This window comes from Mesoplodon mirus (assembly GCF_964341445.2).
Source record: "Mesoplodon mirus genome assembly, chromosome: 12".
Classification (NCBI taxonomy): Eukaryota; Metazoa; Chordata; class Mammalia; order Artiodactyla; family Ziphiidae; genus Mesoplodon; species Mesoplodon mirus.
This window is the reverse complement of record NC_138988.1, coordinates 12,365,744-12,384,429: the sequence shown is the minus strand read 5'-3', so window position 1 is coordinate 12,384,429 and position 18,686 is coordinate 12,365,744. Positions and strand designations below refer to the sequence as shown.

Below are 18,686 nucleotides of genomic sequence, written 5' to 3'. Positions count from 1 at the left end.
TAAGTGATTACGCCTTTTTAGTAGACAAAAGAAAAGCTATAATGTATTAGAAAGTATATGGAAAAAACATAATATTTGTCCTAATCTAATTTTCAGGCACATCTCCAGACTTTGATTTGGCTGAAATAACTTATGCCACAGAGCTGTGCGCATGCCTGGAATTGAGAGACACAGGTAAAAGACTCTAAACTGTTTCCTGCCTTTCAAAAACTCCAGGAAACCATCCCTTCAGACTCTGGAATTCTACACATCTCAACAGAGACTCTGCTTGAATGTTTACATTTTCTGCTTGCTGTCCTTCATACCACTATATAGTGTTCACCTTTTGTTAAAACTTAACAATTATCAGGAGCTGAGCTTGCTCAGCAAGCCAGCATGGCTAGGATGAGCTTTCCTTTAGCAGCTTGCCGAATGGTGCTGAGCTTGCTAATGACTTCATTAACTGGGTCTTGCCTACAAAATAGTGAGTGTCCACAACTTTGTGTATGTGAAATTAGGCCCTGGTTTACCCCGCAGTCAACATACAGAGAAGCCACCACCGTTGATTGCAATGATCTCCGCTTAACAAGGATTCCCAGCAACCTTTCTAGTGATACTCAAGTGCTTCTCCTACAGAGCAATAACATTGCAAAGACCGTGGATGAGCTTCAGCAGCTTTTCAACCTGACTGAGCTGGATTTCTCCCAAAACAACTTTACAAATATTAAGGAGGTAGGGCTGGCAAACCTGACCCAGCTCACTACTCTGCATTTGGAGGAAAATCAGATTACGGAAATGAATGATTATTGTCTGCAAGATCTCAGCAACCTTCAAGAACTCTACATCAACCATAACCAGATTAGCACTATTTCTGCTAATGCTTTTTCAGGCTTAAAAAATCTTTTAAGGCTCCACCTAAACTCCAACAGATTGAAAGTGATTGATAGCCGCTGGTTTGATTCAACACCCAACCTGGAAATTCTCATGATCGGGGAAAACCCCGTGATTGGAATTCTGGATATGAACTTCAAACCCCTCTCAAATTTGAGAAGCTTAGTTTTGGCAGGAATGTATCTCACTGATATTCCTGGAAATGCCTTGGTGGGCTTGGATAGCCTAGAGAGCCTGTCGTTTTATGATAACAAACTGGTCAAAGTCCCTCAACTTGCCCTGCAAAAAGTTCCAAATTTGAAATTCTTAGACCTCAACAAAAACCCCATCCACAAAATCCAGGAAGGGGACTTCAAAAATATGCTCCGGTTAAAAGAACTGGGAATCAACAATATGGGGGAACTTGTCTCTGTGGACCGCTACGCCCTGGATAACTTGCCTGAACTCACAAAGTTAGAAGCCACCAATAACCCCAAATTATCTTACATCCACAGCTTGGCTTTTCGAAGTGTCCCTGCCCTAGAAAGCCTGATGTTGAACAACAATGCCTTGAATGCCGTTTACCAGAAGACAGTAGAATCCCTTCCTAATCTGCGTGAGATCAGTATCCACAGCAATCCCCTGAGGTGTGACTGTGTTATCCACTGGATTAATTCCAACAAGACAAACATCCGCTTCATGGAGCCCTTATCCATGTTCTGTGCCATGCCGCCTGAATACAGAGGGCAGCAGGTGAAGGAAGTTTTAATTCAGGATTCAGGTGAACAGTGCCTCCCAATGATATCTCATGACACATTCCCAAATCATTTAAACATGGATACTGGCACAGCAGTTTTCCTAGACTGTCGGGCCATGGCCGAGCCAGAACCTGAAATTTACTGGGTCACTCCCCTTGGAAATAAGATAACTGTGGAAACGCTTTCAGATAAATACAAACTAAGTAGTGAAGGTACATTGGAAATATCTAACATACAAACTGAAGACTCAGGAAGATACACCTGTGTTGCCCAGAATGTTGAAGGGGCAGACACTCGAGTGGTGACAATTAAGGTTAATGGAACCCTTCTGGATGGTACCCAGGTGCTGAAAATATATGTCAAGCAGACAGAATCTCATTCCATTTTAGTGTCCTGGAAAGTTAATTCCAATGTCATGACGTCAAACTTAAAATGGTCATCTGCCACCATGAAGATTGACAATCCCCACATAACATATACTGCCAGGGTCCCGGTAGATGTTCACGAATACAACCTAACGCACCTGCAGCCTTCCACAGATTATGAAGTGTGTCTCACAGTGTCCAGTATTCATCAGCAGACTCAAAAGTCATGTGTTAATGTCACAACCAAAAATGCTGCCTTCGCGCTGGACATTTCTGATCAAGAAACCAGTACAGCCCTTGCTGCAGTTATGGGGTCCATGTTTGCTGTCATTAGCCTTGCATCCATTGCTGTGTACATTGCCAAAAGATTTAAGAGGAAAAACTACCACCATTCATTAAAAAAGTATATGCAAAAAACCTCTTCAATCCCACTAAATGAGCTGTACCCACCACTCATTAACCTCTGGGAAGGTGACAGTGAGAAAGACAAAGATGGTACTGCAGACACCAAGCCAACCCAAGTTGACACCTCCAGAAGCTATTACATGTGGTAACTCAGTGGATATTTTGCTTCTGGTAGTAAGGAGCACAAAGACGTTTTTGCTTTATTCTGCAAAAGTAACAAGTTGAAGACTTTTGTATTTTTGACTTTGCTAGTTTGTGGCAGAGTGGAGAGGATGGGTGGATATTTCAAATTTTTTTAGTATAGCGTATCGCAAGGGTTTGATACAGCTGGCAGCATCTCTAGGCTTCCAGTTTGTGTTTGGTTTGTATTCTCATCATTATTATCATTATGATTTTGTTTTAGTTGTTGTGCTAAACTCAATAATGCTGTTCTAACTAAATGCTAAATAAAATGATTAATGACAGGTTGGGGTTCCCCTGTGCTTTTACCAGTAGCATGACCCCTTCTTCTGAAGCCACGAGCACACAGTACCATGTCCTCCAAAAAGCTAACACACAGTTGTGAAGCAGCATTGAACTTTTTGTAGCAATTTGGTCTACAGACTTGTAACTGGAGAAGCTAAGGCTAGACTTGTTACCTTTGTTGAATGATGTTAGTTGACTGTACTGTAATGTTGTATCAACTGAATTGAATGTTTGCTTTTGAACGACTTTTTTTTTTTGTAATACTTAAAAGGCTTAGAACAAGCTAACAGGCAATAGAAATATGTATATCAGATTTTTTAATGTAACTAACTACATGTTAATTGTTACCTTATTCTTTTTATCTTTAGTAGACACTTTTAAAAGACAATAATTTTGTTGTGTTTAACTCACCAACATGTGGTGTATAATGAAGACAGAACTATATAATAAATTAGTTTTGTTCTGATTTTTTTAGAACACTTGCAATAATGTATCATTTATAGTTCTTGCTAGTTGCAGTGGTGATATTTTTCACATTCCCAAAAACAACCACCAAAATAAATTACCTATATAGCATGTTGCTTTTTAAAACTAGGCCCTAAAAAGTTTTGAATTCTTTTTCTAAGGGAAGAAATAAATATTTTAATGAAGGTATTTTAATGAATAGGATTTCTATATTTTAAATATTACTGACCAGACCTAATGGAAGGAAAAGTTCATTTGAAGAAAAAAGGTATATTACTGTATCCCATGTATAGCTAAACGTGGTAAAAGAGATATATACATTGGATATGTCACATTCCTTTTCTGTAAGGGTCTTGTTAAAATTTGATTTTTTTTTTTAGCAGTATCATATTCCCCATCAAAGTCTAAAACATGCTGCTATGTAATATTCCAAAATGTATTACATGTTATTCCTCTTTTAACAGCTGTCATTATGCCTAGATCCATATTAGTCCACATGTCAGTGGGGAAATATCTGCTGAGACAAGTAAATGATTAATAGAAAACAGAGCAACTTCTCTACAGTTGGCATTTTTCATCCAAATAATATACAGAAACAGTTTTGCAGAATTAAGTGTTTCACAAGTAATGTGTGTGAAATTTAGAACAGAAGGAGCTAGATTTAGGTAGGATCCCAGTTCCACAAAGTGGGGGAGAGGGAAGATTTAAAAGTATAGGTGGAAGAAAAAGGACCCACTTGAAAATGCAGGTTGATAAAGCAGAGAAACTTTTTTAGAAGGCTGCTCTAGATGGCACCTGCTTCCACAGACATACTATCACACCAGGAACGATGAAATTGTAAAAAGGGACTGAGAGCAAGCAGGTGCCAGCTGAGCAAAAGCAAGGAAGAGGGAGAAAGAAAGTGCAGGCAAGGAAGGATGAGGATTTCTTTCTTTGTAAAATTCTTTGTTTCATGAATCACTTAGGAAAAAAATCATCACCTTCCTTCCCATTTCTAAGGTGGAGAAAAGAACTTCAAATGCTGAAGCAAGTAAGCTGCACAGGAAAACAATGAGTGTCTGAACCAGGAACATCTTTGTCCACAGCCTACATTTGTTGGCAGAAAAACCTAGGCCCAGGGAAGCATTGTAACTTGCCCCGGTCAGACTCCTGCCCATTGAGAACTCTGCCCTCCATCTATTGCTCTGGGTCCAGCAGCCTTCTAGGTTGCTGTGCAGAGCTTATCTTTTTCAGTTCTCAACAACTCTTGGTGCCCTTGCTCCAAAAATGCACTATATCCTCAAGTTCTCATTTATTCAGGACATATTTTAGCACAAGGGCAGAGCAGAGGCTCAGGAAAGCTTCTACATTGTGGGTATTGCTGAGTACATGTGGGAAACATCAAGAATTAGAGATGCCTTGGATGCAACCTTGGGCAGGGGTTGGGGTGGGCGTGGGGTTTCCTGTTGGGGATTCTTGTCTTCAAATATCTACAGAGAGTAGTGGACTATCCAAGAAAAACAGTGAAAGGGGAATGACACCGAAGCATTAGGCCCAGAGCAGGGAGCCCAGAGCAGGGAGGAGGCATTGTTTATCCCATAAAGCAATGATTTGAACCTGGCACATAATCAACACTCAAATATTAGCGGAATAAATGAAAACAAAAAACAAAAAAACAACCATTTCTCTATTCTGGATATATAGCAATCACCAGGAAATCCAAGTGTTTTTTTGCCAACTATCTTTTGCCAGGCCACTTTGGGAGGAAAATATCCCTTTTATTCCTCCTCCAATAAAATATTTGAGCTTCTTTTTCCTTGTCCGTGCTACTTGGTTTGGTTTCCAGTTGATAGAAAGCAAAATGGCATAGCACTTTTTTTTCACCTAGCCAAGTATTTCCTCATTTGTACTTAATTTAATTTGATAAGTTCAACAGCCAGTAAAATTAGACATCAAACTAGGTCCTGATTGGTAATGGAGGTTATGTCACCTTTACCAATGAAGTGACTATTATAGGTCACTTTCTAATTTCATATTTTCCCTTTTGCTTCGGGCTGCCCTCAGTGCATATAATGTATCTCTAACCTGATTTTACAAGGTTATTTTGGGATCAGCTTCTTAAAACAGGCATTCCCAAATTTGCCTGTTTAATTAATGAGAAACTGAACTGATGCCATGAATATAAAAACAAACGCAATGTTTGATCATCAAATTTTCTAATTTGGCTGTGTGACTGGCAAAAAGGAGTCATCTCCATTCTTTCACAAACAAACAATACCGAAGTCCATTATTTTCTCTCATGTGGTTTTCTATTTATTCATTCATTTATTTGCCAAGAACACCACAATCAGTCCTTTACTTGGTGTTTGCTTCCTCTCTCTGTATTCATCTTCCAGGGCATTTTCTTTTCTTCATTACTGGAAAAAAACATTACACACCCCTAACACTTTGCCGGGAAAACCATACTTTCTGCCTTTCTATTCATTGATAAGGGGATTTTAACTATTTCTGATGCATTCTAACTACAACTGAAAATGCTTTCTTCACTTCAATTCTTTCACTCTCACCCTGCTTGCAAATAGAGGTTTTTTTATTATTATTCATAAGGGATTACTTGGAGGAAAGATGAATTTGAGAGTCATCATCCATCCAGAGCTCTGGAATGACTTTGGCATAGAATCCCTGCAGGACTTGATCTAATCCGGTGTGGGCATGATTTCTCAGTCCTCCCCCCTCCCTCCTTTGCAGTGATACCAGCACCAGCTCCTTCTCTCTGTACTCCAAGTCAGGAACTTAGGGTATATGGTAAGAATAAGGAGATGGCAAGGGAACTCAGTGTTTTTGTACCTGCTGGTTCAGCATTGTCCAGCACACGATAACAGAACTAAATGGGTTTCTTGTATTGTAGAACTCCTCAGAGACTTGATGGTACTAATATTAATTACATAGCATTTCCCACAGCTGTTTGACCATTAGTATATTTCAGGCTACTATTCTGTACTACAGATCCTGAGAAACTGAGGATTTAATTTAATCTCCAAAACAGTCCTGATAAATTGGCTATTATTCTTCACAATTTACAGAAAAGACAACCAAGGCCCATAGAAGTAATCATTTGGTGACACCGTACAGTTCTGTAAGTGGGTGACCATGATGGGGCCCTTCACCTCCAGTTTCCTCTCCATCCATCCAGCACCCTTCTAAGGTGGAGGTGGGAGTATCTATAGAAGATGAGAGGCTGGAGGTCACAGGGCACCTGGGGAAAGCAGAGTAAGTACATACAGGAGAACTCATGGGAGATAACACTGAAAACTTTCTCTATGTCTTAATGTTCTTCTCTCTTCCCCTTTAAAGATTTATGTGCTGGGAATTTCTAAACTACCCATCAAAGCTGTGTTCACATCAGGCTAAATTTTAATTCTAACCTTCAGTTCTTCTATACTTTCCTCTCTGTTACCTGCTCAGAAAATTTGAAAGATTTTGCGGAGGAAATTCCAAGCTCATTCTTTCCTTAGCAGTAAATCATGGAAGGTGTATGTAAAATTAGTAACAAACTCAATGTTTAGCTCCAAAGCTTAAAGGGGGAAATGTGAAATTCATATAACTGGGCAGTTGCAAGGGTGTATATGACATACCTGGAAACAAATGGCTTTTGTACAATCACCAAGTTTGTGGAGTTGGTGGGATATTTTTATTCAGGGTTCTCTCTGTTCCCCAGAAAAAAATTCTATCCAGAGGCAGTAAGACATTAAAAGGATGTCTTTCTTTTTTTTTTAAATAAATGTGATAGCCCTCCTGACATACTCCAGATTTGTCCGTTACATACTACTTAATATGAAGCAAAACCAGTTTCACTCACTTCATGAAAGTAGCTCTGGGTGCAGAGTGGGTCAGACCATGCAGTCCTCTCCTTTCCACCTTGCCTCCCTCCCTCTCTCCCATAAGATTAAACTGACAAGGTAAATTTCAGCCTGGGCCCTGACAAAATGGTCATGAATTCCTAATAGGGGGGCTGCCCTGAATTACGTAGCATTTTAATGCATCACTCTGCACCTCAGCCTGTCTTACTAATATAAACAAGACAGGGTGGTCCTGGAGGGAAGAAAAACAAATTTACAGTGGTGACTTATGAAAGAAAAAGGAGGGAGAAACATTTTTTGTGTACATAGCCCTCTGCTAGGAACTTCACATAGATCATCTACATTTAATCCTTTTAATTGGCCCTCCTCCCCTAGGGAGTGGGTACAGGGCAGGTACCATTGTCCCTCCATTAGAGAGGAGAAAAATGAATACTCAGCCTCAGAGATGCAAGCAATTTACCTGAAATCGCACAGCTTGTAAAAGACAGAACTTAAACTTGAGGTCTGTATGCATAAAACTTATTGTTTTTCCATTATAAAATGGTCTGCAGGCTAAATCTGGACCAGGAGTGTAGAACACAGAGCCCAAAAGCCAATTTGGCACTTGAGATAGAAGGAAAAATGGAGCAAAGAGAGGCACTGCTCAGAAGTGAGGACTCAGGGCTTCCCTGGTGGCGCAGTGGTTGAGAGTCCGCCTGCCAATGCAGGGGACACTGGTTCGTGCCCCGGTCCGGGAAGATCCCACATGCCGCGGAGCGGCTGGGCCCGTGAGCCTTGGCCACTGAGCCTGCGTGTCCAGAGCCTGTGCTCCGCAACGGGAGAGGCCACAACAGTGAGAGGCCCGAGTACCGCAAAAAAAAAAAAAAAAAAAAGTGAGGACTCAGAGTACAGGGGTCTAATTTAAGACCCAAACCTGAGATCAATATACGGAAATAATAGTAAGCCAGAGAGAGGAAAAAGTAAAGGACTATTTGTGATAATAAATACATGCAAGCAAATGGAAGACATTGAAGCTGAAGAAGAAAAAAACAGTTTAAAAAAAAGGGAAGGGTAGTCTGGGTAGGGGTGGAACTCAGTATGGTTATTTTTATGAAATAGGTATATCACTGTTTTACATGGAGAAACTGAGCCTCAGTTCATCAGTCTTAATTTGAAGTCAAATCTTGAAGCCAAGATTTCAACCCTGGCTGTCAGACTCTAAGGCCCAAGACTAACCACTAAACTGTTTTGTAGCTAAAAGGCACCCAGAGGACTGGGCAGGCCATCTCATTTGCTTGATTGATTTAGTTCTTCCCTGAGAGTGAGCAGCAAGAAAAAGGGTAGGTTTCATGACCTTGTAAGGATCTTGCAAGGACCTTCCTACAAAAGCTGTATAAACGTGGGATTAATGCCACAGGCTTTGGTAGGGAGAAAAATTCTGCCTCAGTCTTCTTCTTTTGTAACCATTAAGGTCAGCCTCACATTTTAATCATTTCTCTCATCTGTTTTACACCACATCACCCAGAGCAAAGACTCGTTCTGGTTCTCAGTGTAATCTAATCTTAACTTTCCTGTAAATCATTCCAGCGGACCAGTGTGTGTGTATGGGGGGAGGGCGGAGGTGGGGGAGGTTTTCAGGAGGATAAACTCCCTGGGGTACCTTTAAGTGAAGAGTTTTTATGCCATATCTTTGTGATCTCAATAGCCCTTTATTTTAAAATATATTACTTTCTATCTTATAAGAAGCAGATTGGTTTAAATACCTCCTACTCTACTGATAAAACTATGAAAAAAAGGCCACTATGAATATTAACTAAAAATGTATGCTCCTGTATTATTTTTCGTCTTGTTAGAATATCACACATAACAATGCTCTATTTCACCAAATTTTATTCCAACTGGCTTTGGTGTACCCCTGCCATCATAAGATAGTTCCTATCTGCCATTCATTTTTAAATGGTATTTTTTTTCTTCGATTATGACACTAATATATGTTCACTATAGACAATCTGGAGAAAAATAGTAAGAAAAATTAGTGTTTATCAAAATAACCAAGTGAGATTTTGGTATACTTTCTTCTAGCCTTTTTTCCCTCTGTGTGTATATTTATATATGTATATATACAATAATTATAAAATATACATATTTATGAATATAGAATTAGAACCCTGATATATATGATTTTGTATACTGTTTTTTTTTTCTTCATGCAAAAAATAAGCATCTTCTCATATTATTTATTAAATTCTCTTGGAAAGCCTGTTGTTAAAGTCTGTATAATCATATGGGTATCCAGTGACTGAAAAATTCCTTCCTTTGGGGACACTTTACCTCTACTACATCAAGCACTAGGGGCATAAAAATAAGCATCCCATGCCCATGCTCTCCAGTGCACAGTCACAAAGAAAGATGAACATCCACATAAGTGATCACCCAGCATAAGAGCTGCCACCAAGAGGATGAAATCGTGGCATGAAAGCACAGGAAAAAGAACCCTGGTCAGCTGGGGAGCTCAAACTTCAAATCTTACTACCTAAGTTCAGAATTAAAAGATGAGGTGAGGGACTTCCCTGGTGGCGCAGTGGTTAAGAATCTGCCTGCCAATGCAGGGGACACGGGTTCGAGCCCTGGTCCAGGAAGATCCCACATGCCGCGGAGCAACTAAGCCCATGCGCCACAACTACTGAGCCTGTGCTCTAGAGCCCACGAGCCACAACTACTGAAGCCCGCATGCTTAGAGCCCGTGCTCCTCAACAAGAGAAGCCACCGCAATGAGAAGCCCGGGCACTGCAACAAAGATTAGCCCCCTCTCGCCGCAACCAGAGAATGACTGCGCAACCAGAGAATGACTGCGCAGCAACGAAGACTCAACACAGCCAAAAATAAATAAATAAATCTATAAATTTATTTTAAAAAAATGATGAGCTGAGCATTCAAGGAGCCACCATTCAGAGGGAGGTGTTCTGGGTGAAAGAAGCAAATCCCCATGATCACAGAGCTTCCAATGACATGGAAGGCGGCTTTTCTCAGAGGAGCTGGGGATTCTGGAGGCATTCTGGCGATGAGGAAAGGGCTACTAAAAATACAGAGTAACTAAACAGGAAGCTGAGGCAGGAGGAAAGTTTTTGTGCAGAGATGAGAAGGTGAGGCTGAGTAATACAAGGGGGCTATGGGCCCCAGAAGGAGCTTTGCTCCCTATTTAATTTCTTTTAGCCATTCCACATAATCCCTGGAGGAGTGCCTTCCTGGTGAGATAAGAGAAGCTTGCAAGAGCAACTTGATAAACCTCCCAAGCCCTGGGGCTTCAACGTGGAATCTCAACTGCAGAAATACTTAAAACCCAAGCATTAAACAAATGACAGATTGCCCTAATTGCATATGTCTACCCATCAGTGGCCTGCAGTTAGTTCAGGTTTCCTTTGGTGATTGTGGTGTCAAGGAAATAGGAAGCGCATGTTTGGAAAATGGAAACTGATTATGTGAGATCTTAAAGCACAAAAACTCTCTGTTCAACTTGCTCCTTACCCACTAAATACAAATATTTCTGGTTCTCTTGTTTAGAAAAAAAACTGATTTTTTAACGTAAGAAACTAGGCCTTGGGCTGGGAATAGCAATAAAGAACAAGCCATACTTTGACACATCTACCTCCAGACTCGCACACTGCACCCCTCTTTGTTCCCCAAGCAAAAGAGGTTAAAAAACACTGTAGTGTAACCTAATACAAAATACTTCTGAATCTAGAATCCATTCATATGGGATTTCCTTTGGATTCTTAATGTGATTAATTCCTGAGAATAGAAATTCATGACAGCAAGAAGAATTTGGTAGAGAAGTTTCATTTTCCTATTTCTGCTTTTAATATTAGCGGGACATAATATTTAGTAGTGTTTTTTTCATTGGGAGATTTGTCCAAGCCTATTTTCACATTCCCTCAACTCACCCTCTGAATTATTGGTCTTTCTCTGGAGAAAGATTCAAATAACCGTTCTACAGATATCTTCATTCCAATCCATTTTCCCCAGACAGACAATGTAAGTTATAGTTATCTTCCCATTAGGTACATAAATCGAGACAAGCAGTTTTGTAGACAATGAAAAACACTGGGCAGTCCTAAAGTCAATAGCAGTTTGTTGAATGAGTGAATTCATTCACAATTTTGACTTTGGAGTGAAAAATACGTTTTTGCTAGGAGCAGATTCATCTTCCTAGTTAGATTTTGTTTTGGCTGGTAATAGATTTTTGGACTGCTGCAGGGAGCAAGATGGCATTTGGTTGATTTGGGGAACAGACTGCATTTCTTGTATTTTCTTTCTATTTTTCTTCTGTATTGAGGACTGGGAAACTTTGCCTTAACTTCAATCCAAGTTTCTGGATATCATGCAACCTAGGACATCTGCTTGAGCTGAGCCACTTTTGGTGACCCAGGATTGTTGGGATTTCCTGAACACACCACACAACAGCTTACATTGTCTGGGCATATAGCTAGCAACTGTCAGTGGCTTTGGTAACCTCGAGTATTCCCCATGCACATGAGTACATATTCTTTGTAGTTCAGTGGAGTACACCTTCCCAATTCCCAAACTCTGGAAGCCTTAGTCAAAATAGCATAGCCACCTTTTTGTTTTTGTTTTTGTTTTTCCCACAAAGCCTTGTGCTTCGCAGACAAGCAGGAATTCATATACAATCTCCCTCATGTTTCACAACTACCAATAGGCAGGCTGGGGAAGAGTTTTGTTAAGAGCAATGCCACTAGGGGAGAAATGGAAAGAAAGCCATGCAACGCAGTGACTGCAGAAATGCCAAACAATGGGGACAATGTAGACAGAAAACTGCTTAGGGGCAGAGGGCAGAGAGGCAACCACCTCCCTAAAAGCTCTGCACCATGCAACCATGGTAGAAGCAGAGAAAGGACAAAGTTTGCTGAAAAAGAGCCTCTTAAATTGATCTTCTGTGAATCGGTCTCCTTTTCCCTCCTTTTTCCTCATTCTCTCTAAGCAAAGCACTCTGACATTTCTACATCACTCCTAGCCCCTCTCTCACTTGGGTTTTCTCCTGGGGAGTGAGGAGAACTTCTAGTTGGACGTAGAAGAGTAGAGGCAGGGTCCTAGTCATTAAGTTATCTTTTAAATTGTGAGACCCAGGGAAAGATAACAACTTGGCCAAATCTCCCCATCCAGTGAGTAGAGAAACTGAAACTAGAACCACGGCCTCCTGAATTTCAGAAACAGGCAAACTTAAGCTTACCCCCAAATTTCCCCACCTTGCATCAAAAAGATAATTGTATCAGGCTTATTTCATTTAGTTTGTCAAGGACAAATAATCTGTGGTCGTACAGTGTTCTGGTTATGAAAGTCCTGCTTTTAACTCCTACAATATAGGTGGGAAATTCCTTTCTGTTTTTAACCTCAACACCTTGCCCAAATCAACTGCGCTGAGCAAAACCACAGGTAGCATCCCCGTCCCAAGGCCAATTCTATTCTTGAAAAGAAGCATTTTTTTCAAAATATAGGGGACTTCAACTTTTTTTTCTACCATCTTGCGAAGGAAGAAGATGACGACAGAAATAATCCATCATAATCTGTTCAAATAACAAAGCACTGTTTCCCATGCAATCACTTTTAACCTGGATCATGAGTGAAAATGGTAGCTATCACAGAGAAGAGAACTATGAATCTGAAAAGATTCAGCTCTCACATACAGAATCCCCAAAACCAACCTAAATTCATGAGCCATAAAATATATCTGACATGTCACCAAATCCTCCCCAGGCTCAAGGTTCAAAAGGTCTTCGAATCTCACTATACACACTTTCTGAGGAATTTCAAATTTAGGATGAAATGTGGTCTTCTGATGGAATGATACACATGGTAACCACAGAGAGTTCCTTTCAATCCACACAGATCCTTTCCCTGAATAAATATTTATTGAGCATCTACTGTGTGCTGGACATGATCACAGGGTAGTTGCATTTACCAGTTAAGGCCAAGCAGCATGCTAGGGAGGACTGACGTTACCTCAGAGATGCAGGGGAAAGGAAGAAACACACTCCAGATCTCAGCCACCAAAAGGGAGTCCAGAAGAGCATCCTTGATTCAAGCGGCTGCCACTTTCACCTCAGAAAAGAATGTCAACAGGATTTAAAGAAAGGAGAGGTCACTTAGAAGGGTGGGGAGCAGGAAAGGAGGAATTACTTTTGTGGAAGCAGTTAGATAGGAGGCAACACTGTGAGAGGGCATCAGAGAACGAAGAACATTTGAACTCGGGAAAGAGGGGAAGGAGCGAGGAAAAGCATGAGGCAGAAGAAGTCTGAAAGAAAATGTAAATTATGGGGTACTTGCAATAGTGCTCGCGGAAGTAATTAGTTCCATTTGCTGGATCAGGGGAGAAAGGTGGTAAAAATAACCACCTTTTATTGAGCCTTTACAATGTTGTAGGGATAAAAGTGTGCACTTTATACGCATAATTTTAATTAATCTTCAAAATAACCCCCAGGAGATAGGTTCCATTGTTTGCTCCATGAGAAAATAGGAGGTTTGGAAAGATTAAGCAATTTGCCCGAGGTCATCCAAGAGGCAGAATCAGATATTTAATCCCAGAATCTATGCTCGTAAACACAACACTATTCTACAATTTGATTGCAAGAAAACTTAAGTGCAGAGTGAATGCTGAAGACTTTATCTACAAGTGTTAGGGAGCTGGTGAAGGGTTTTGAACAATAACATAATCAATGTCATTCTTCAGGAAGGCAAAGAGATCCAATAAGCGTCCAAAATATACACAAAAAAGACCTCCTAGAATTTATACAGAGAGTAAAAATAATACAGCTTTCAAGAACAAAGGCTCTTTCCCAACCTCAACTACCATTAAGGAATTGAAGCAGTCAGCAAGTCTCCACCCTTCCCCACCCTCATTTCATGCATAGCTCCAGGTCATCAGACTTTGGGCACCAGAACAAAGGAGGCTGGAGGGACAGGGGACTCAAATCCTCACAGGTGGTTGATGGAAGGTTCAACACACAAATTGCCTCACCTTTCGAAGCAGTATAGAAACAAAAATCAATCACCTATAGAGATGGTACACAGGTTGGAGATTATCTAGCGCAAACGATTAATCTCAGTGTGTATCCCTACTACCCCCTCACCCCCTTTCTGCCTCGGTAGTATGAACTGTTCAGCTTTTCAAAACTGACAAAAAAAAAAAAAAGGTGCACTTCTTACAGCAACTTAACACAACAAAATGTGTGTTAAGAATTTCTTCATCAGAAAAATAAAGAGAGAAACAAATTACTTTTCAAACTTAAAAAGAATCTATTGATACTTGGTGAATTACCCATTTCAGTGCTACCAGATACATATGCTAAAGCTCCTTAAGAAGTTCCCATTGATATAGAAGAGACCCACATGTTTGGTATCATGTGTCAACTTATTTATTTCTTGTCTATAATTGGTATCTTTAAAATCACTTTCATGGGAAATTGCCTATTCGGTTATTGGAATTTGAAATCTCATGGGCAGTTATCTTGGCATATGTGGTCAAATCCTGTCATAAAGGAACAGGAAGATTAGATCATGGGTTATATAATTCATTCATTCATCACTAAATAAATCTTTATTGAGCCCCTACTATTTGTCAGGCACTGTGCTGGGTGCTGGGGACACAAGAAGAACAAAGCATACTTCGTTCCTGCCCCACTTGAACTTTTATGTTCTTGATGGGCAACCAGAGATAAATAAGTTAAATAATTAGTTAACTAATTTCAGCTTATGATAAGTGTTATAAAGAAAATGAAAGTACTGAATAAAAATAACTGGTGTGGGAGAAAGAGGGCGGTCTGTTCCTTTCCCCCAGCATGGCTACCTATAGTACATTATAGATCCTGCTAATATGAGAAGACTCAATACCCTGGGTGCTGGCATTATAGCAGAAGCTGACTGTACTCTGATGAGGATGCTTTGTTACTGAAATATCTCCCTAGCAAAGGATGCACAGCAGTTTTCAAATGGCATTTCCATTCATCACTGCAGCACTTCTGAGAGACAAGAGAGAGATTCAAGCCTCATTACCTCTATTTTTAAAAAAAAAGAGGGGGCTTCCCTGGTGGCGCAGTGGTTGAGAGTCCGCCTGCCGATGCAGGGGACGCGGGTTTGTGCCCTGGTCCTGGAAGATCCCACATTCTGCGGAGCGGCTGGGCCCGTGAGCCATGGCCGCTGAGCCTACGCGTCCGGAGCCTGTGCTCCGCAATGGGAAAGGACACAACAGTGAGAGGCCCGCGTACCCCCCGCCCCAAAAATAAAAAATAAATAAAAATTAAAAAAAGAGGAAGGGCAATGACCAGAGAACTACCCCCAGCCAAATGCCAAGGAGCAGAGCAGCCGTAGGGCTGATTCAGTGGCTGAGCTCAACTCCCCTGCTGCTAGCTGTGTCCACTAGTCTGTTCATTCTCTCCTTCAGTGTAAGTTAGGAACTCACACATGCCTGGAGGTTTTGGAAATAAACCAGCTCAAACTAACTCAGCAAAAAGGGCTAATTTGTTACACCAAGAAAATTGTTCCCAGTAGTCATTAATATGAAATTTGATTACCTAAACTTATAAAATATCCTACGTGAGAAATCTAATAAGTGGAATCACAGACTGAATAATTTTCTTGAATATTTTGCCTGGCTTTTTCCCTCCTTCACAATAACAACAACAAACAAATAATAACCTTCCACTGGAAATTTCTTTGATGTCATAGTCGCCACATCAAGTGGAATGTATTATAAGGCAAAGTCATTATGAACCATACCCAGAAGAAAAGATTCAATTATTCAAATATCCAAAGGACTCATTCAGAGAATCATAAATGAGTGTTCTGGAGGGGATGAAGAAGAATCAAAGAACAGTTAAAATCTTTAACATTCCAGACACGGTTTGAAGCCAAGAAAAGTAAAATGACTTATCAAAGGTCACACAACTACTGAACCAGAACTCAAATTTCAGTTTCTTGATTCTCAATCCAGTGCTCTGTTGCAGGTATTAGAAACTCTACTCAATAGTCAACATATCTCTGGGACACAGTGAAGACAGAGACAGTGTGGCTTAAGAAAGCCCAGGACATTTTATTTATCTCATAATGTCAACACAGCAACCTGTAGGTAAACAGGGCAATGACTCAATGACTAAAATGCCTTATACTTTTTACATTATTAAATTTTTGCCATACTTAAGATATAGACAAAACCTGCGAGAATAGTTTCAAAAAATTCCCGGATACCTTTTACCCAGATCCTCCAAATGATAACATTTTACTACATTTGTTTCATTCTCTCTGTCTCTCTCTTCTCAACTGTTTGTTTCTTATATGATGTTCCTTCATCCTTAAATAATTCAGTGTGCATTTCTCAAAAATAAGAAAATTATCTTAAGTATTCTAAGCATAAAAAATAAGAATATTCTTGTACATGACCACAGTACAATTTATAAAATCAGGGCCATTGATATTGATAAAATACTATTATCTAATCTAAAGCCCTTATTCAGATTTTTTTCAGTTGCCTTAATAATGTTCTTAATAGCAAAATAAAAACTCAAGATCATGTATTTCTTTTAGTTTTCATGTATTTTTAGTCTCCTTTATTCTGGAATAGTTATAGTTCTTGAATCTTCCTTTGTATTTCATGACATTGACATTTTTTAAGAGGACAGGCCAGTTGTTTTATAGAGTGTCCCTCAATTTGGTTCTGTCACTTTTTTTCATGATTAGATTCAAGTTATGCCCTTTTGGCAGGAATACACTCAGTGCCTCATATCGGAAAGCAGATGATTATGTCCCATTGACCAATTAGATCATTTGCTTAAGGTGATGGCTACCAGATTTCTCCACCGTCAAGCTACTCTTTTACCCTTTGTAATGTCCTTGTAGGGAAATACTTTGAGACTATGTAAACTCCTGTTATTCCCGAAGTTTTACCCCCTGGTTTTAGCATCCACTGAACTTTCTTGCTTGAATCAGTTATTATTATGATGTTTGCCAAATAATGATTTTATGATTCTATCCTCCCTTCTTCATTTATTAGTTGGATTTGACTGTAGGAAGAACTTTCCCTTATTTATCTGTTTGTTGTTTCTTTATCAGTGGACTCATGGATCCTTACTTTATTCAATAGGTAGTAATCCTTTATAATCATTATTTATTATCTAGATTTGGCTATTGGGAGTTCCTTCAAGCTGGCTCCTGTGTCCGTTTGACTTACTCCCATAATTTTTTTATATAAATTTATTTTATTTATTTATTTATTTTTGGCTGTGTTGGGTCTTCGGTGCTGCGGGTGGGCTTTCTCTAGTTGCAGCGAGCAGGGGCTACTCTTCGTTGCAGTGTGCGGGCTTCTCATTGCGGTGGCTTCTCTCGTCGTGGAGCACGGGCTCTAGGTGCACGGGCTTCAGTAGTTGTGGCACGCAGGCTCAGTAGTTGTGGCTCAAGGGCTCTAGAGCACAAGCTCAGTAGTTGTGGCGCACGGGCTTAGTTGCTGCTCCGCGGCATGTGGGATCTTCCCGGACCAGGGCTCGAAACCATGTCCCCTGCATTGGCAGGTGGATTCTCTACCACTGCGCCACCAGGGAAGCCCCTACTCCCATCATTTTTTGAGTACTCAAAGAAATTCACTCCTCTAAGGGTTTACAGATGTTAAGCAATTGAGGTGTAAGAAGCAGACCCTGAGGCAGGACAGGCATAAAGACACAGATGTAGAGAATAGACTTGAGGACACAGGCAGGGGGAAGGGTAAGCTGGGACGAAGTGAGAGAGTAGCGTTGACATATATACACTACCAGATGTAAAATAGATAGCTAGTGGGAAGCAGCCGCATAGCACAGGGAGATCAGCTCGGTGCTTTGTGACTACCTAGATGGGTGGGGTAGGGAGGATGGGAGGGAGGAAGACGCAAGAGGGAAGAGATATGGGGATATATGTATATGTGTATAGCTGATTCACTTTGTTATACAGCAGAAACTAACACAGCATTGTAAAGCAATTATACTCCAATAAAGACATTTAAAAAAAAAACAAAGAAGTAGACCCTGATATTTGAATGGAAGTACAGATCTTCCTTGACTTGCGATGGGGTTACGTCCCCATAAATCCATCATAAGTTGGAAATATCGTTAAGTAGAAAGTGCACTTTATTTACCTAACCTACTGAACATCATAGCTTTGCCTAGCCTACTTTCAGCATGCTCTGAACATTAGCCTACAGTTGGGCAAAATTATCTAACACAAAGCCTATTTTATAATAAAGTACTGAATATCTTCTGTAATGTAATGAATACTATATTGAAACTGAAAAATAGAATGTTTGTCTGAGTACAGAATGATTGTAAGTGTATTGGTTGTTTACCCTTGTGCTGTGTGGCTGACCAGGAGATGCAGCTGCCACTCCCCAGCATCAAGAGAGAATATCATACCGCATATCACTAGCCTAGGAAAAGATCAAAATTCAAAATCCAAAGTACAATTTCTACTGAAGGTATATTGCTTTCACACCCCTGTAAAGTTGAAAAATCATAAGTAGAACAATCGTAAGT

At 40.2% G+C, this 18,686-nt stretch overlaps 1 protein-coding gene across 1 annotated transcript; it reads left to right on the top strand.

The window, feature by feature from the left end:
* Positions 1-375: 375 nt before the first annotated feature.
* On the top strand, positions 376-2,687 carry LRRN1 (leucine rich repeat neuronal 1; the record flags this gene model as incomplete). The annotated part of the gene is made up of 1 exon (XM_082639130.1): positions 376-2,687. The coding sequence occupies one exon, from the start codon at positions 376-378 to the stop codon at positions 2,524-2,526; it is 2,151 nt and encodes a 716-aa protein (XP_082495256.1). The 3' UTR covers positions 2,527-2,687.
* Positions 2,688-18,686: the final 15,999 nt, after the last annotated feature.